Source organism: Perkinsus marinus, assembly GCF_000006405.1.
Source record: "Perkinsus marinus ATCC 50983 genomic scaffold scf_1104296973568, whole genome shotgun sequence".
Lineage (NCBI taxonomy): Eukaryota > Perkinsozoa > Perkinsida > Perkinsidae > Perkinsus > Perkinsus marinus.
The window spans coordinates 87,714-104,804 of record NW_003201384.1 but is presented as its reverse complement, the minus strand read 5'-3'; the positions used below and the strand labels follow the sequence as shown (position 1 = coordinate 104,804).

The following is a 17,091-nucleotide window of genomic DNA, read 5'->3' as shown; positions in this document are numbered from 1 at the left end:
ATTCTCTATCGTTTAGTCACTTCGGTTTTCTCTGTTCATTTTGGACACCCTATCACAGAAATCGGTCATCCGTGATTGTATATACTATAAACTTCTATCCATACTGTTCTCATATATTATCTGTTTATCACAGATAGTTCTATACATATGCGGTTACTTTATCTTAGGTATATATAATCGTGCGTGAAAAAATCACATTTTCAAATTACATACTTTCAGAATATGTCGCATGCCCATTTTTATTGTTATCTTTTACCGTCAAATTTTCACCTGTGAGGCGAACGGATGCAGAGCTTCAAGACTCAAATATTTCACAAATTATGTTTATGTTTTTCGTGTTTGAAAATATTCATATTGTCAACTACATGTGTTGGCGAAAAAAGGGAAATTCTGAGGAAATTTTCGGCGATTCTTGTAACTGAAAAGAGAATAACAGAAATTTGCTTTGGAAAGCGCAAACATACATTTTCCAACACTGTCAGATCGAACAGAAGATAGCGCTGATTCCGTATAGTTTCGCCGAGTTTGCTGAGCCGACGTCAGCAGTACTAGCAGGAGGTTCTAAGGAGGAGAAAGGTGAGGAGGAGAATGATGTAGGTAAGGAATTGGAAATGGGGGCCGTTGAGGAAACTCAAGAGAGAGCAAGAGAGCAAGTGGATGAGGATGATAGAAAGGAATCTGGAGGTGGGTCGGAAAAGTCGTTGCTCGCCGACACACGAATTTGAAGTTTCAAAAAATGTGTTACGTCTCGGCAGTTCGAGAAATTTTCAAATAGTGCGCATATTGTCAACCATTTGCATAGCATAGTTCGGCGCTCGGCGAACATAACGATTCGAAAATTGTGAGGAAATTCGGAGAACGTTTCGTTGGTTTCTGTACGAACACAAACATTACCACAAACATTACATTACCATAACATTACCATTTGGTCAATACGCGGCATAGGATAGGAACAAATTTTAGGAGGAGGATAGATGGAATATGCTCTTCCGAATGGGATGTGTCTCGAGAGCTCAACAGATGTAGTCGTTGAGAAATATCTAAAACGAACGAACACACAGGGAATGTATGGGCGTCGTTCGCTCCGGAGTACCTCATGTTGCATGCGAAGAGTTATGTTCGCGACAGATGACTCGCGGTCGCGTAAACGATCGAGATCACGTCGTCGTCGTCGAAGTCGGTCGCGCTCGGACACGCGCAGGAGATCTCGAAGGTCCTTTCGCGATGATGAAGAGAAGGAGAGGCCGCGTCGTGGTAGAGGGTCGACATCACGGTCGAGGTCGGGTGGTGGTCGATCTAGGAGGAGGAAGAGGAGATCGTCGGCGTCGAGAGAAAGGAGGTGGGTGGTGGTCTATTCGAATTGAAAGATACTTTTTGAAGCCGGTGAAGTTCACGCTGGTGACAGAGGGCACGGGGATTCTCCGTTGAAATTACCACCTATGATGATCTTTATTGACGGCTGGTTTCATGTGATAGCCGATTATATCATTATTCATTGGAGTTTCATCACCCTAGTGATATGAAAAAGACTAGTGAAAAACATATTTCACGACTACTGCAAGGCTCGAATATCCCGTTTTTCACATGGAGTTTTACGCCACTTCACGTAGAACGGGTTGTTGTGAAACTCCATTATATTATAAAAAGGTAAGCTAACGTTACATGGGGTGCCTCTTAGTGATAATGTCGACTATATACTGGAGTTTCACAGGCGGCCTTGATATGAAAAACACTAGTGAGAAATATATTTCACGACTACTGCATAGGGCGAATATAGTGGTTTCACGCCACTTGGCGTGAAACGGGTTGTGAGACTTCACTATTATATGATATAATAGAAACATGTTGTAGTGAAGAATCTTCCATCAATTGGAAGATACCTTTTTTCAGAAAAAAAAATCGGGAAATTTTGTATAAGAAGTATAGTAATCGGCTATGTGGTGAAATAAGTTTTGGTCGTATTAATTCTCTTTGCTCAGGTCGTACCGTCGTTGACCACTCTGGATTAGCTGCTATCACGCCTACGCTGCTGGTGTTGCTTGGTAGAAGATACGTTATAATGGTATTCGGAGATCCCGACGATAGAGTTGTTGTAGTTTTACTTTTCCTCACTATTCCTTCGTATTGTGTTGATGGTAAGTAACAACGTAAACATTTGGATGTCGCTTCGTGCTCCTTTCTACCTATGAATATGTCTCCGGATGGCATCGGTGTAAAACACGTGCACACCACCGGTTCCCTTGAGCAACTTCCTCACCCATAGAACTTTTCGCACATTTCCATTCCATTGAACCCTAATTTCCAATCCACCCACCGAACAATAAGATGACTCGTCTGAGACTACTTGCAACGTTACAACTGATCTCATCGACAGCAGAGGCCCCAGCACTCACCCCGAATGGCGCCGAAGTCCTCAAATGATTCGAGTCAAAACCAACACTCGAGTCAGACAAGATTTTACTCCATTTTATAAAAGAACGAATTCCAGAGAAATTTTTTTCGCCTTTTTTGCGACCTCCCAATGACTTCATATTTCTCGGGGCATATTAGTACTTGTCCGAAGATGTTCACAATCTAAGGTATGGACTCCACTCCGACCTCTGAATTCTTCTAATGCCAGTAGCGAACGGTGTTAATTCAAGATTTCCCAAAGCAAGTAAGTTTTAAAATGTCCGAAACGCGAATGCCATCGAATTTTACATTATCATACAACACACAGGTTGTGTCTACCACCATTGCTGTGGTTAATTTATCAATGCTTTCAGTAAGGTTATTACCCAACAGGATAGTATATAACCAAGTCGCTGTTCACACTGACAGTATTTTTGTATAAGATTCGGCCTCGGACACACAGTCTAAGCAACTCCTGAATTGATTCGAGCACTGTAGACTGAATTCGAACTCAACCTGGAGGAGATGGAGAGACTCTTGTCTAACGTTGAAGGTATACAAGATCGCTTAAAGCTGGAGAGCTGAAAGGACGATCCGGCAAAGGAAAGGATAGTAAGAATCTTATATATAAGAGTATCACCATACTCCTCCGTATTGAAGTTCTACTGCTACCGCAGTTGCTACAACAACTACTACTGTTCTGACTTCCCTAAAATCAGAGAACACATCGAAGGAACATAACAGTAACAACAGTGATCGCCGCCGCATACGGCGATGAAACACAGCAATATATAACACTCACAGTCACAGTAGAGCCTAGACATTGAGAGGTATCGGCAGCGCACATCAAAGACAAACTGACAGCATCACTATCAGCAAGCGGCCATCTCTTGGAGAAAATAACCGTGGCCAATGATGACGCATGACGAATACCATTAGGAAGAGGAGAATGATGAGGTACTACTTTATGTACTCGCGAGGAGCAATAGAGCAGATGAGGATATGTATGATGATAGAATATATCAGTTAGTGATGACAAACAACGTATCGAATCACTGAGGCTATCCTTGCCACTCAACTGACACTACGAGAAGATTCAGCGTACGACCAATGGGGGAAATTATGATGAATGTGAAGAGAAGGCTGAAGACAAACGCATGTTGCCGGTGCTTCAATGAAAAAGTCCCCACGAAGTACTTCTCTAGCAAATCGTGGGAACAGCAATGGACTCTTTTATAATGAACATCATTGCAAACAATGATGGACCATCACTGGAGATGTGACAATTGGCAAACTGGCCAAATGTACAGCAGCATCAACTGACTTGGTAAGAATGCTGACACGTTGATAGAGACCAACCGCCGACACGCAGAAGACCCTTGAAAATGAGGGTAACCACTGAATTTGCTACTCTGCTCACCCGCGAAAAATACTGTGTAACGGGGAGCAGCAAGTGGCAGTAAAAGCGGTGTCTATCACGATACGCCAACAAGAACCAAAATCAGCAATATAGGAACCCAGCGCCCAGAGGGTAGACCTTCCTGGTAGCATAACATAGATCCCTGTGATAGTCTAAAGGTAAGACAATCCATTTTATAAGTTCAATGAAGCAAATAGCCAGCAACAATCACGCATTCCTAGCGGTGATACAGGGGTTTACCACTATGGACTCACATACAATATCAACAGTAATAGGAGTCAACAGTTGGTCAACAGCCTAATAATAAGAAACCATTTTTCCATCACATTTCAATCGCAGTACAACAGATAGTGTTATTCGTCTTTATACTTCGTATTAGTATAGTAGTAGTCGTCTACTCAGCGAACTCTAGGATCTGGTAAACCGATATCGCGGTACCACCGACCAAGGTAATGCAGCCTAGGATAACGAATCCTGCATACAACCAATTCTCAGCAGCGAAGAATCTCTTGCTCTTCGAGATGGATATGCAGAAATACCCAGGAGCAATAAAACACAGGATGGATCCAGCAATAGCACCGACAATACCCATCAGGATGGATACATCGGGCAAAGCGATATCGATGAGATAAGAGATGACGACTGCGATAGTAACGACTACCACTCCCCAGAAGTCAGCACGCTTTGGTTGGAAGGTGTTGATGAGGGCGACACGGACAGGATACACCATAAACGGATAAGTGCCAATGAATGAGATGCCCGTCCAGATGAAGCCAATGATGACAACAACATCACCCTGGGGGATCCAATCAGCCATGTTAAGCAAGACACTGCTCTGTGCATCAGAACCGAAAACCAGAAGGAACGGGATGGCAATGATGAAGTAAACAGCAGTGCAAATAACGGCAGACCAGACAGCGACCGAACGCAGCTTCTTTGGGCTTCTATTGCTCATCTCCATGTAGATCTCGGGCATGTTAGCTTGGTTGCAGAAACCGAAGATGTACGTGGTGACACCCTCGATGCAGGCGATCCAGCTGACAGGGGCATAGGCATGACCACGATCGAAGTTCTCAGAAATACCGTTCGAGCCAAGGAGATATAGAGCTACGATAGCCAGCCAGAATATTCCGAGAATACTAACAATAGTGAGGTACCTCAACGAGCCGAGACTCTTAACCAGACAGATTGGGTACATGACAATACCCAACATGATGAGGGATAAGTAATACCTCGAGGTTAACATGATATGATACCAAGCATTGGGGTCATCGATGGTGAGCTGATTGAACAATGGTGCCAATGAATCGACAACAGTTACCAAATAAGAGGCACTGCTACCCAAACAGAAGACAACCATAGCAATCTGGAAGCCGTAAAGCACCTTACGACCATATAGATGCTCTATGATGGTAGCGTACGAAGTCTTGCCCGTCTTCTCAACAGTCTTAGTAATCATATCTATAGAAAGCACATTCAACACCGCCATGAATATCAGCAATAAAACAGCAGAAACATAACCACCAATTGCCATCATGTAGGTATTGGACAGAATGGCGCCACCCAAAGTAGCCTTAACAACAGCAATAGTCGCCGTGAATGACGAACCAGGGGCGAAGGTCCTGCTAGCCCAAGTGTCCTTCTTGGGCTTCATTTCTCCCACGGGAGACGAGGCCTCCGCAGCGCTATCCAACTTGGACTTAGCCACACCGTTCAAGGGGGCCGTACCAAAAGTGTGAGTAACAGCATCGAGCTCGTCTCTCACAGAACCTTCAGTGCTGACAACGCTGACAACATCAGCAGGCATTTCGATAGTAGTGTTGGAAGACATCACGATTAGGTTAATACGAGGAAAGTATGTAAATAGATATAAACACAAGGATGGGGAGGGGTAAGACCACCACCAACACTGAAAGAGAATAATACATCCCGACCCTGACGGCGACAGCAACCCCTCAACACAAGTCCAATGATGATGACATCAACACGGTATTGATGATGGTTGTCATGCGGATACTCATATTAATGACCACCTCCGTCGTAGTAACTGAACGAAGAGGATATAACCAACACGTGGGAGGGGGCTGCTCACTCCAAGAGACCATGACGACCTCGCTTCTTCTCATCTGATGGTCTGATGGATCGGATGAGCATCACCGAATGGGCAACGGCCCAACTGATGATCATCTAAAAGGTGATGATGTGGAGGAGGAGGAGGAGGAGGAGTAGAGGATTACACAGGCCAGGAGGTTGACGAAGAAGGCGAAGGACACTGTGGGGTAGGGGAAGGTGGCCGTCCTGGCCAGTCGATAGAAGGACATCCAACTTATGATGAAGTAGCCGACAATACCACACCAAGCCAATACCCCACTGAATGATAACATCACCACATAGTAATGTTTATACCTACAGGGAAGATGAACAAATAAAAGCGGCGACTTACGTACTTCAACAGACTCGTCGTGAGGAGGGCAATGCCGATGAGGATTTGAATGGCACTCGAGGATGCTATGATGAGATACTCACACCAACTTAACATCAGCAGCCTCTTGTACATTATGCATCTAATAGAAGTATGACGACGACAAAGAGGGAAGGAGGCCAGGCAACATCATCTACCGGTCGGCCAGATGAGTGTTGAAGTCCATCGTACACTTCTCAACACCGACCGACTTACCAACACCTGAGGGAACATCAACGACAACAAGTTGATGAGGACCGACATGGTGGGGCTTCGGCGAAGAGGGGCTGACTGGCATCGAAGGTCTCCCATCTATCACAAGTCGACTCTGCCAACTCCAACCATGATTGACGACGATCACCGATTACGTAGACCAAACCATATTGTCGGGATGAGAAACCAACAGCGAGGGAGGATGAGGAGGATAGTCGATCATCCTTATGGCCTCCGGCGTAGTAGCTTCCCGAGAGGTATTGACTACCCTGAAGGGATCAACGACGATGACTCGACTGAGGGGAGGATGAGGAGGAGGCTACTACCGCGCCGACACGCCAAGTTGACATGAAGATCGACCCCAACGCCAAACCGGCAGCTGTGAATACTTCAACTGAGACGATGAGTTGATGACGATGGTGACCGACGGGACTTACCTGTGAGAAGGAGAAGACTCGACCCTTTGGAGAGGCGGCCGAAGACCATAAGAAGGTGAGGAAGTAATGGCTGAGGGAAAATGCCATGATAACAAAGAAGAAGTCAAAAGCCATCGATGGTCGTCGAAACTGATGTTAACGAGGTGTGGTAAGAAAAGATTCATTCATGAATTTAATACCGACATTATTAGCAAACCTCAAGTCTCTATCAGACTCATCTCTAACTCTTCCCCCACCATCACCAATCATTACACTCTTACCCACATCTACTGGTATACCATCATTCAATCTTTCTACCATAAACTCCCACATACTCATCTCCACTGATCACCTCAAACCTCCCCGAAGGCAAGGCTCACTACCAGGGATGAGGGACTTGACCGAATGGACTCTCAACGATCATGATAATGATGATAGCGACATATCTGAAACGCTAGACATGCGTGCAGATTAAGGAACTTCAAGATTGCAAGATTTCAAGAATTCTTTCAGTCGTCGTCAACTACGTCAATGTAACGGTGTAACCGCGTGGCGAGCGAGAGGGCTGACTAGAACATACTATCGATGATGACTGCGAATAAAGTATCGTGCATTCTAGAGTCGTAGTGTAGTATGCATTATGATGACTGTTAGAGCGAGCTGAATCCCATTCGTTTGCAGCTTCGTTCCATCTATCTCTAATTGACCTTCTACGGTTCTCCGTACCTTCAATTGGAGTTGCGTAAGCTATGACCAACAACGGCAGTGATGCTTCGAACGGTGAAGAACCCTCTGTAACTGAATTCGTGTCTCCCTCTGGTTCGACCCTCATCTGTGGTGGTGCTGTTCCCGGCACAGGATTAGAGATATCGACTGAAGCAAGAGCTTTAGCCCAAAGTGTCAGTGAAGCCAGACTTGCACAAGAAGTTCTGACCCTTCGAGAAGAACTCAACAAGATCAAGCAGCAGGTGTGCCAAGTGACCAAGTGTAACGGAGAAGCAACTCTCAGTTCCCTCCAAACTGCAGGAAACGTGGTAGCCAACGTCATCCGTGGGAATGGTATGGTCGGTCAAAATAGTCCGATCTATTATATCTACGAGTCTGTGAACATTTCTAAAGAGATCTCCGACAAGTATTGGGTTGCATCGATACCACAGCTCTATGAGGAGGTCTGCAGAAATGAGCCTACCCCGTTCCGCGCGCTCTTCAAGGGTGCCAAGAAGGATACTTATGAAGATCTCGGTAGGGCCTTGCTCGAGACGGTTACTATGCTCGAGAAGTCCTGGAACTTTCCGTTGGATATCATAGTGGCCCTATTGCTACATCATGTCTACCAGTACGGTAATGGCATTCATAAGAAGGCGGCTGAAACTGTAGTGCTGCGATTATTGGCTGCGGAAGGGGATCGCGAAGTCGAGGACATTTTGGACGAGATCAAAGTTCAACATGGGCACCTCCTTAGACCATCCTTACCGGTGGATGTAGACTATGCAACTCTGAGTGGGGCAGCTAGGTTCAAGGAGAAGTCTGGATGGGAGAGACTACTCTCTCTCCTGACCCAGGTTCTAGTTCGCATTGGATCGAGTCAGACTTGCCATCTTGAAGCACGCTATCGATGGGAACAGTTGTCCCAAAAATCGAAGGAGTGGCTGGTCGACTTTCTCTCTCGCGAGGATGAGGCCTGGAGCGACATGGTAGCTGCATTCGCGTTCAAACGTGTACCCCCACCAAGTGACTATGATCGTGTGGTGAAAGTGGTTGGTGCGGTCAGCAAGCCTATCCGCGAGCGGTTCAGTGAAGCTCTTCGGAGGAACAGGAAGGCGCCGGAGGAGCTTCTCTTCAAAGATATCACCAAGGAGCTCCTTTCTATCGAGGCCGAGGCGTACGCGGTGTTACCCTGGGAATATGGCTCTGTGCCCAAGCACGTTTCGCGTTCCAAGGACTCTGCGGCTCGGTCGAGAACACACAGCAGTCCGGCCAGGGTATCCGATCACGTTAAGGAGAAGTCTGAAGGAAGGCCGGTTCGTCCCGACAGGTGGTGCACCATTTGTAACAAGTACACCCGACACACGGCTCCTTTCTGCTGGAACAATCCCGACTGCAAGAATGCTCCTGAATGGTTCAAGAACAAGCTCGAGAAGGATACCAAAAAGTCCTCTGACGACGACATCACGAACAGGGAGGATGCTCCTACCTATATGGTGACTTCTCTGATGGCAGAGCCTCTGGCGGTTCCGGCGGTGTTGGCCCGGCTTCGTTCCTCTGCCTATCCAGATCGAGATGTGATAGTGGCCGTCGATACACTATGCGAGCTCAACCTCATTCACGAGGACTTGATCCACTACTGCGAGATCGTAGATTGCCCCCGTGACGAGCTGCCCACGCTGGCAGGTTTCAAGAGTGGAAGGGTTGTGCCTAGATGCAAGGTGCGCCTGAGCCTATCCTTTGAGGGCAAAAGATGTTTCCTTTACGCTCTCGCCGTCGACCTACGATCAACGTGTGTGGAGATGGATGTTGTCCTCGGGGCTCAGTCACTTCGAAGGATGGGTGCGGATGTGTGTCTTACGGACGACAGGCTTCAGGTGAAGGACCTCGGTATCGCGATTCCCTTGGTCAGACTAGATCGCAAGCCTCAGCCGGTCTGTTCCGTCCCGGTTTGTAGCATGGTAGAGGCGGTGAACTATGAGGAGCTTTCGGCCATCTGGTCGGAGGAGCGTCTCACGACATCTATGAAGGAGAGGCTTGCGGACATCGGGTATGTGGCCCCGGTGCTCGATTTTGATATTCCTGAGTCCTACCGGAAGACCCCCTACCAATGCCAAGCTCCTTACAACATTCCGGCTAAGCTAGTACCCGGTGTTCACGACAAAATCCGCAAGGAGGTGCTGGCTGGACATTGGGAAGAAGTAGCTCCCACTGCATCCATGTGGATTAGTCCATGCTTCGCCAAGGCGAAAGGAAGACTTATTGAAGAAGGACCGGCCAAAGGCGAGGAAGCGGTTCGACTACTAGTAGATCTACGGCGATTGAACACTATGGTGGACATTCCCGACTATTTCCGGGATGATGGCCTCTCGGCGGCGGAATTTGTGCGTCAGGTTGATCAAAGTGCGAGGTACTTCACCACTGTGGACGTTGAAGCTGCTTTTGAGAGCATACCGGCTGCACCTAGGGCTCAAGACTTGATGTGTTTTGCTATCGGCGGTCGCGTATACCGTAGCAAGGTGGCCCTCCAGGGATTGGGGCTGAGCCCTCTATTGTGGCAATATCATATTCGGCATGGGCTTCAGACTCTCCTCGGAGAAAGCTACCGTGAGTACTGTGCTATCTTCATGGATGACATCCTCATCTGGGGCGATACTGCTGATCAGTGTGAACGACGCCGGAAGGTGGTGGTGGCCGCTATCAATGCTCTTGGGAAGAGGGTAAGCTCTAAGTGTGGTCCTTCTATTGGTGCGAGCGCTGTCTGCATTGGGCTAGAGTTCTCCGCCCGAGGAATCCGGCTGAGCGACGAGAGCATAGCTCGGCTCAAGAGTGCGCTCGCCCAGACTCCTACTAGTGGGTCCCATCTGAGACGAATCCTGGGGTCCATTAACTACGCCCGCAGCGCCTTTCAGTTCGATCGGCTTGCGGGGTTTGGGGAGACCCTCAAGGTCCTGACGCCATTGGTCAACAAGAAGCCATTCAAGATCTCGCCCGAGGCAGAGGATGCCCTAAAGCGGCTGTCTGAGAGCATCGTCAACGCCCCTCTAGGTCTTCACTCGTACAAAGACTTGATATGTGGTGAGGCTAGCTCCTGGGTTGTGACTGTGGACGCTTCTGACCTTGCCATTGGGGCTGCGCTCTTTCGGTATAATGGGCCTTCCCAGGAAGTCTCTATGGAGGACTTGAAAGACCCCGAGAAAGCGGTATTGGTTGGTGCTTTATCTCGTGCTCTGTCGGGCGATGAGGTAAAGTTAATGATCTATGAAAAGGAGATGCTGGCCCTCATGGCCGCCATGCAGAAGTGGGGCAAGCTGTTCATAGCTACCACCAGGCCAAGATCTCCAAGAGAGTCACAGAGTGAGGCTAAGATCCTGGTGTTAACTGACAATACTATCAGTCTCTCTCGATGGACTACTTACCGGCTCCCTCTCTCCCCTTTGATTAGCGCCAAGTCGCGCCGTTTCCTCTCGTGGATCGAGGAGGCCAGTGAGTGGAGATATCTACCCTACACGGTGAGGCACTGTACTGGTACCTCTAACGACGTGGCCGATCTACTCAGCCGCTGGCATGAGCAGCTCCTGTGTCAACCCGAGGAAGACCCACGATGCCAAGGAGACGAGGCCGGCAAGGATCTCTTACCTTTCTGTATGGTCATCCCGGACCTTCTGCGGCCAGCAGATGACGACATGTTGGGTGAGCAGGACTACCCGGTGATGGCTGCTGCGCCCGTGACCTCTGGGGCTCCTCCTGAGGGCGAGAGCCCACCAGAAGAGTGCTATACGGCACCGCAGGTTGCTCATGTAGAGGCTCCCCTGGCGGCACTAGACATTATCGACCTCAACCACAACCAGGCAGCTGTGGTGGAGAAGGCCCTCGCTGAGGATGATTCGGTGTTCCAAGGAGTTCGCGTCCGCGAGATCTTTGCTGTTGGCCGGAAAGTCGACCATTCTGGGTTGTCTCCTTTGGTGGTAGAGAAGGTGTCACGATGGTTCGCGAACGGGATATTTGCGATCCGCCAGCCCTTTGCTGGGAGTGAAGTGGGTTTACTATTTTGCCAAGGGTCTCTCAGGACAAGCGATGGCCCTAAAGAGGTTATGGTGATCCCTAGCGATTGCGATGTCGACCTCCAGCCCATGGTACCTACCCTGCTCGAGGACGGTTCGGATAGAGACATGAGGAAGAGTCTGCTAATGAGGCTGCACGACAACTTGCTCACGGCGCACAACAGTAGAGATCGGCTACTAGGCATGGTCCTTCAAGTTGCTTGGTGGCCGGGGGTGTCGGCCGATGTCAAAGCCTATCGGGCTAGATGTCCAATTTGCTGCCCAGGACGATACCGGCAACCCCCTGGTGTACTCCCCGATTGCCGTACTCGCTTCGACACTTACAGCGTGGATTTGAAGATGATCCCGACGGGTCTCAAGGAGAGGCTGGGTTTGCCGCCCAGTGCGTGTGTGGTCAGTGCCATTGACCTGGCTACTGGTGAGGTGTCTTTTGAGCTTATAAACGACCAGTCCGCTGCCAATGTCGCCAGATTCTTGTGGCATAGAATCATTGTTCGTCATGGCGAGTTCAGTAGGCTCTGCTCCGATCAAGGATCTGTATTTGTCGGCTCGGTTCTGGGTGCTATGAGTAATCTTTTCGGGTGGGTGGTGAAGACCAGTGCGGCCCGTAACCCCACGGGAAACTCACGGATAGAGCGAGCCCATAGAGCTGTGAGTCAGACATTCCGCTGGGTGGAATCTCTGGGTGATGCCGACGGCCCCGATGATCTGAGGCTCTATCTGGGATCAGCTGAGGCCAAGGTCAATCTGGCGGCCAATGAAGAGGGATTGTCGCCCCATCTGGCTGTATATGGTAGTGAACCGTTAATGCCGCTGCTGAAGGAAGGAGTGACCTGCGAATTGGATGACTTGAACAAAGACATTGACAAGAGAACCATCGCTGATATTCGCGAAGCAGCTGTATGGGCAACAGAAGCGCTTGCTGATTCCAGGGACGTGAAGGCCTTCTACAACCGCGCTAGCTTGGCGGCCGGTTCTGCTGTGGATAGTAACACTCTGAAGTTATCGGAGCACGATGAGGTTCTCTACGAAGGCCGAAGAGAAGTGGTGAAGAAACTATTTCGAGCACCTGGGTCTGATATCCCCATAGTGGCGGTTTTGGAGTCGGGCAAGAAGGTTCCCATTGGTGCTTTGGCCCCTGCTACTGAGGTCCGAGCAGCTCACCTTGTCGCGCGTTCTGCGAGCCTCCAGGACGATGCTCTAGTAGATAAGTTCGTGGCGTTCTACTTGCCATCTCAAGATAACCTCGTCATGGTGGGCAAGGTGATTGAGGCCCGGTGTGAGAAGGTTGTTATCTGGGTATATGATGGTGGTGCTAAGACGACCGTGTTCCTCCCCCTCTGGAGGAGCGACGAGGCGACCAAGAGAAGTAAAGAGTCTCCTGGAAGGAATTGGATGGTATTAACGACAGAGGTTCCTGCAAGCTGCATCCTTGCCCGGGTTGAAATACACCCCAACGGTCGTGTGACGGCTGCCAGCAAGGACCGGATTGAGGCCCTTGGGATATCTCGCCCCTCGGATACTCTGTTGGTGACGAACCCCAGTCAAGCCAGTGGTCCGTCAGGGGCTCTGTAACGGTGTAACCGCGTGGCGAGCGAGAGGGCTGACTAGAACATACTATCGATGATGACTGCGAATAAAGTATCGTGCATTCTAGAGTCGTAGTGTAGTATGCATTATGATGACTGTTAGAGCGAGCTGAATCCCATTCGTTTGCAGCTTCGTTCCATCTATCTCTAATTGACCTTCTACGGTTCTCCGTACCTTCAATTGGAGTTGCGTAAGCTATGACCAACAACGGCAGTGATGCTTCGAACGGTGAAGAACCCTCTGTAACTGAATTCGTGTCTCCCTCTGGTTCGACCCTCATCTGTGGTGGTGCTGTTCCCGGCACATCAACTACGACGGGAATTCCTCGGTACACCTCACCACATGACACGCCTAAACCTAAGGAGCTAATTTAACGGTACAGTCTTCTCCGCTTTTACGTTAGTGTTGAAGATTAAGTCAGCTAGCGTTGCACAAATCATCCTTACATGCTCCTTGCCTCTTGTCCCCATTCCTCGATGCTTCTATAGACACCTCACCCTTGAGCTGACGTGAAACCCTCCAATTTTAGGGGGACCATACGTTTGGTTTCCTCGACTGAGCTCGAGAGTTTCCTCATCAATCACAGGAGTTCATATACGTATTAGGCTATGTGCTCAGAAAAAACAATCATTATTTTCCGAAATTTTCGCGAAATTTTCTTTCCAGCACATGAATTTTTCCACTCTGTTGACAACTGTTGAGAGAAGTTTATCTACAGTAAATCAGCCGACAGTGTCTAAAGTTTGCTCAATCGTCTCCATTATCTCCTTCTGTCCCGTTATACACTGCTGTTAATACCGACAGACTACTTGATATCATATATAAGTCGCTGTTCGTCAGTTGTGTTATGAGCTTCGATGGTACTAAAATGATTTTAACGACTATTTGATGGTATAACACTATCAATATTTTGTGGCGTCATAACACTTCTGAAAATACTACTATTGGTAGTGTTTCTTCATTGCAGTGAAGTGAACCAACAGTTATACTTCGAGGTATAGGTCGTTGTTGAGTTGGTATAGTAGTTTTGACAGAAATTCGTCGTTTTTACTCACAATTTTCTCTACCACAAAGGAGTTGAATTTCTTTTGACCAGCCAAATCTCAGTTAATCCACAAGTGATTACCAAACTGGACAGCAACACGACTAAATCAACACACACAGAAATCACTCATTCTTGTGACATGTATGCAAGCAATCTTTCATAATGGTCTTTTAGAGCCTCCACGATTTCCTTCAGCTCTGCTACTCTTCCTTTCCTGCAGTCAAATCAGCACACCAACGTACATATGCACACAAGCTGGAACCTTTCCTCATAGTCCCTCGTGATGAGCTCCGAATCAACTATGCCGGCCCTTTGTCGAAGCCTTTCACTTTCACTGCGATACCCATCCCGATCGCGCTTAGTCTTGGCAACCAACTCTCGCTGCCCGACTATTTCCTGTACACGAATATATGCATATGGTCAACTAATTATGGCTTTTGTACACTTCTACCCAAAAATTACATGTAGTTCCCGCAAGTGTTAACGTTCGCCCGCCCTGTTATAGCTGTAGCTTATCGATTACGCTATTTGGTGCAAGGAATAACCATAGTTATTATGCATAATGAAAAAACCCACAAGTTCAGTCGAGGAAAGCAAACATATAATTCCTCACCGAGTTAGACTTTCCAGGCGAAGAGAAAACGGAGTTCGGAGTGTTTTTCTTGCCACGGGCTTATTTCCAACACGACACATAAAAATATATGTTATCATTAATATTATCTATTTATACAATGGAGTTTCACCACCCTAGTGATACGAGAAACACTAGTGGGACACTACTGCAGGCCGCGAATATCGCGTTTTTCACCAAGTTTGCATGTAAAACGGGTTGTTAAACTCCAATAGATCTAGTTACAAGTAATATGTGACCATTAATAATAGAACAATAATAATAGTTAATTATATCGTGATTTATTAATATCTATTCATATCTTGATAAATGCTAACTATATACATTATAACTAATAGAAATATTAGTGACTAAAAAATACTCGACATAAACTAGGGCTATTCATATTTTTGGACGTTACACTTGTGTAACGAGGTAGAACTATGCAGTTGCCGAGGTCACCCTGTCCCCTCGCGCGGTGGCCAATGTCAGCCCACGCGCTGAGGTCTCTAACGACCGCTTTTTGGGATGCGGGCTACGGACTTCGCTCTCTCGCTGTCCGTCCCCCTTCCTAGGTGCTCCGTTGTTTGAGGTGCTTCTAGCGGACGCTTGCAAGAGTTCTACTTGCAATATGCAATCAACTATAACGTTTTCCCGATAGTTCTACTGATGTAGTCGTAGAGAAATAGTAAAGAACGAATAAACGTCAGGGGGACCATCCAGGAACCTATAATATTTTGAGTTCCGAGAATGACTATGAATACATCCTGGAAAATTAAGTTTCCCATCATATAAATGCCATCACATTAGTAACATTTTCCCATTACTATTAACCCCTAGGGGATATTATTTCTCAAAGCTAAATCGTTTACTCACCACAAAAGACTTCTCACCTTATCGAGTTCAGTGAGGGAGGAATGAATACTCCCCCCTCGCTTCTCGAGAAACCCCATCTTCTCTCGCATATGAGCCAATACCTAAAACCGTAGGAATCCAATCTACCATGCGGAAGGTCCCGGGTTCAAATCCTGGCAAATCCATTTTTCACAATCTAACCTGTATAGTCGTGATAATCTTCTTCTTCAGCTCCTGTACCTGCTCTTGGCGTTCTCCAATCTTTTCACTCAACGTTTGATTTTCGATCTTCAATTGTTCAAAATCTGCGAAAAAAATATCAACAGTAACACCAACGACAACGCATGAGCTACTGAAATTTCGAATTTTCTTAATTTTTTTTGGAAATTTTCCCTCGCTCAAAAAACTTTCCGACACACATAGCATGAAGTTATTTCCAAAAATACCCATTATATTGAAAACGCTAGTGAAACACATATTTCACGACTACTGCATATCACCGCGAATATCGCGTTCTTCACACAGTATCACTCCACTTCTCGTAAAACGGGTCGTTGTGAAACTTCAATATATACTATCTCCAACACAGAGATTCGAAATTGTAATTTCGTTGATATCATAATTCACCTATGATATGGAGTCCTTCCGCAAGCTGATCCCTTCCACGTAATTCCGCTTCTAATTTCACGAGCCTATTTTTCAACGTGATATGGGTGGCCCGAGCCTCTTCGAGCTCGGCGTTCTTGTCAAATTCGAAATCCTCAACTTCCTGCACAAAATGTCATAAAAAAATCATCATTTTTTATACGAAAATGATGTGCTCCTTGTTATTGTCAGAAATAATGAACTATGGAGTCTACCATTTTTCACGTTTTTCAATTTTCTGTGAAAATGCTGTACAAAAATATTAAACTATGAAGCAAATTATTTTTTATGATACATCATATTTTGATGATTAATAAAAAATAATTTTTGATGATGAAGAATAATATTATTTTACGAACAGAGAATCATCCAGAAATCTATAATGTTCCCGGGGGGAACTCATTTTGAATTTTCCATATTCTTCAATCAGTTTTCCCCATGTGAATGTCATCACATTAGGAACCTCATTTTCGAACTCTGAGGAATGTTATTTCTCAAAGCTAGATGGGAACACCGGAAAAATTTACCCACAAAAAATCGCTCACCTGGATGATTTTCAATGGTATCTTCTTCCCGCTGCGCATGTACTCACTATCGCGAGCCACATGTCTCTTGAAGTCTCTAAAAACACTCATCGAAAATGAATTATCACTCAGAGTATATATATGTGAATTTT

At 46.9% G+C, this 17,091-nt stretch overlaps 5 protein-coding genes across 5 annotated transcripts in view; 2 read left to right on the top strand and 3 right to left on the bottom strand.

Annotated features, from left to right (window-relative positions):
* The window catches only part of Pmar_PMAR012910 (hypothetical protein), a gene marked incomplete at both ends in the record, with an annotated part of 1,571 nt that extends 846 nt beyond the window's left edge, over positions 1–725 (top strand). The window contains 2 exons of the mRNA XM_002766134.1: positions 483–576; positions 598–725. Coding sequence (XP_002766180.1) covers positions 483–576; positions 598–725 — 222 coding nt within the window. The remainder of the gene's footprint in view (positions 1–482; positions 577–597) is intronic.
* Positions 726–4,116: 3,391 nt separating this feature from the next.
* On the bottom strand, positions 4,117–5,722 carry Pmar_PMAR012909 (10 transmembrane domain, possible aa transporter, putative). The gene has a single exon (XM_002766133.1). The coding sequence runs from the start codon at positions 5,640–5,642 to the stop codon at positions 4,206–4,208; it is 1,437 nt and encodes a 478-aa protein (XP_002766179.1). The 5' UTR covers positions 5,643–5,722; the 3' UTR covers positions 4,117–4,205.
* A 111-nt stretch (positions 5,723–5,833) lies between these two features.
* Positions 5,834–6,971, bottom strand: Pmar_PMAR012908 (hypothetical protein; the record flags this gene model as incomplete). Its single annotated transcript, XM_002766132.1, has 6 exons — positions 5,834–5,858; positions 5,904–5,998; positions 6,049–6,217; positions 6,259–6,375; positions 6,431–6,494; positions 6,923–6,971. The coding sequence occupies 6 exons, from the start codon at positions 6,969–6,971 to the stop codon at positions 5,834–5,836; spliced, it is 519 nt and encodes a 172-aa protein (XP_002766178.1).
* Positions 6,972–7,650: 679 nt separating this feature from the next.
* On the top strand, positions 7,651–13,245 carry Pmar_PMAR012907 (gag/pol/env polyprotein, putative; the record flags this gene model as incomplete). The annotated part of the gene is made up of 1 exon (XM_002766131.1): positions 7,651–13,245. The coding sequence occupies one exon, from the start codon at positions 7,651–7,653 to the stop codon at positions 13,243–13,245; it is 5,595 nt and encodes a 1,864-aa protein (XP_002766177.1).
* Positions 13,246–15,621: 2,376 nt separating this feature from the next.
* Pmar_PMAR012906 (hypothetical protein) overlaps positions 15,622–17,091 on the bottom strand; it is a gene marked incomplete at both ends in the record, with an annotated part of 4,213 nt that continues 2,743 nt past the window's right edge. The window contains 5 exons of the mRNA XM_002766130.1: positions 15,622–15,642; positions 15,809–15,892; positions 15,972–16,075; positions 16,398–16,539; positions 16,961–17,036. Of these exons, the coding sequence (XP_002766176.1) occupies positions 15,622–15,642; positions 15,809–15,892; positions 15,972–16,075; positions 16,398–16,539; positions 16,961–17,036 (427 nt within the window). The remainder of the gene's footprint in view (positions 15,643–15,808; positions 15,893–15,971; positions 16,076–16,397; positions 16,540–16,960; positions 17,037–17,091) is intronic.

Coding starts and splice junctions, on each gene's coding strand:
- Pmar_PMAR012909 (XM_002766133.1), bottom strand. CDS start 5,642: ATGTCTTCCAACACTACTATCGAAATGCCTGCTGATGTTGTCAGCGTT.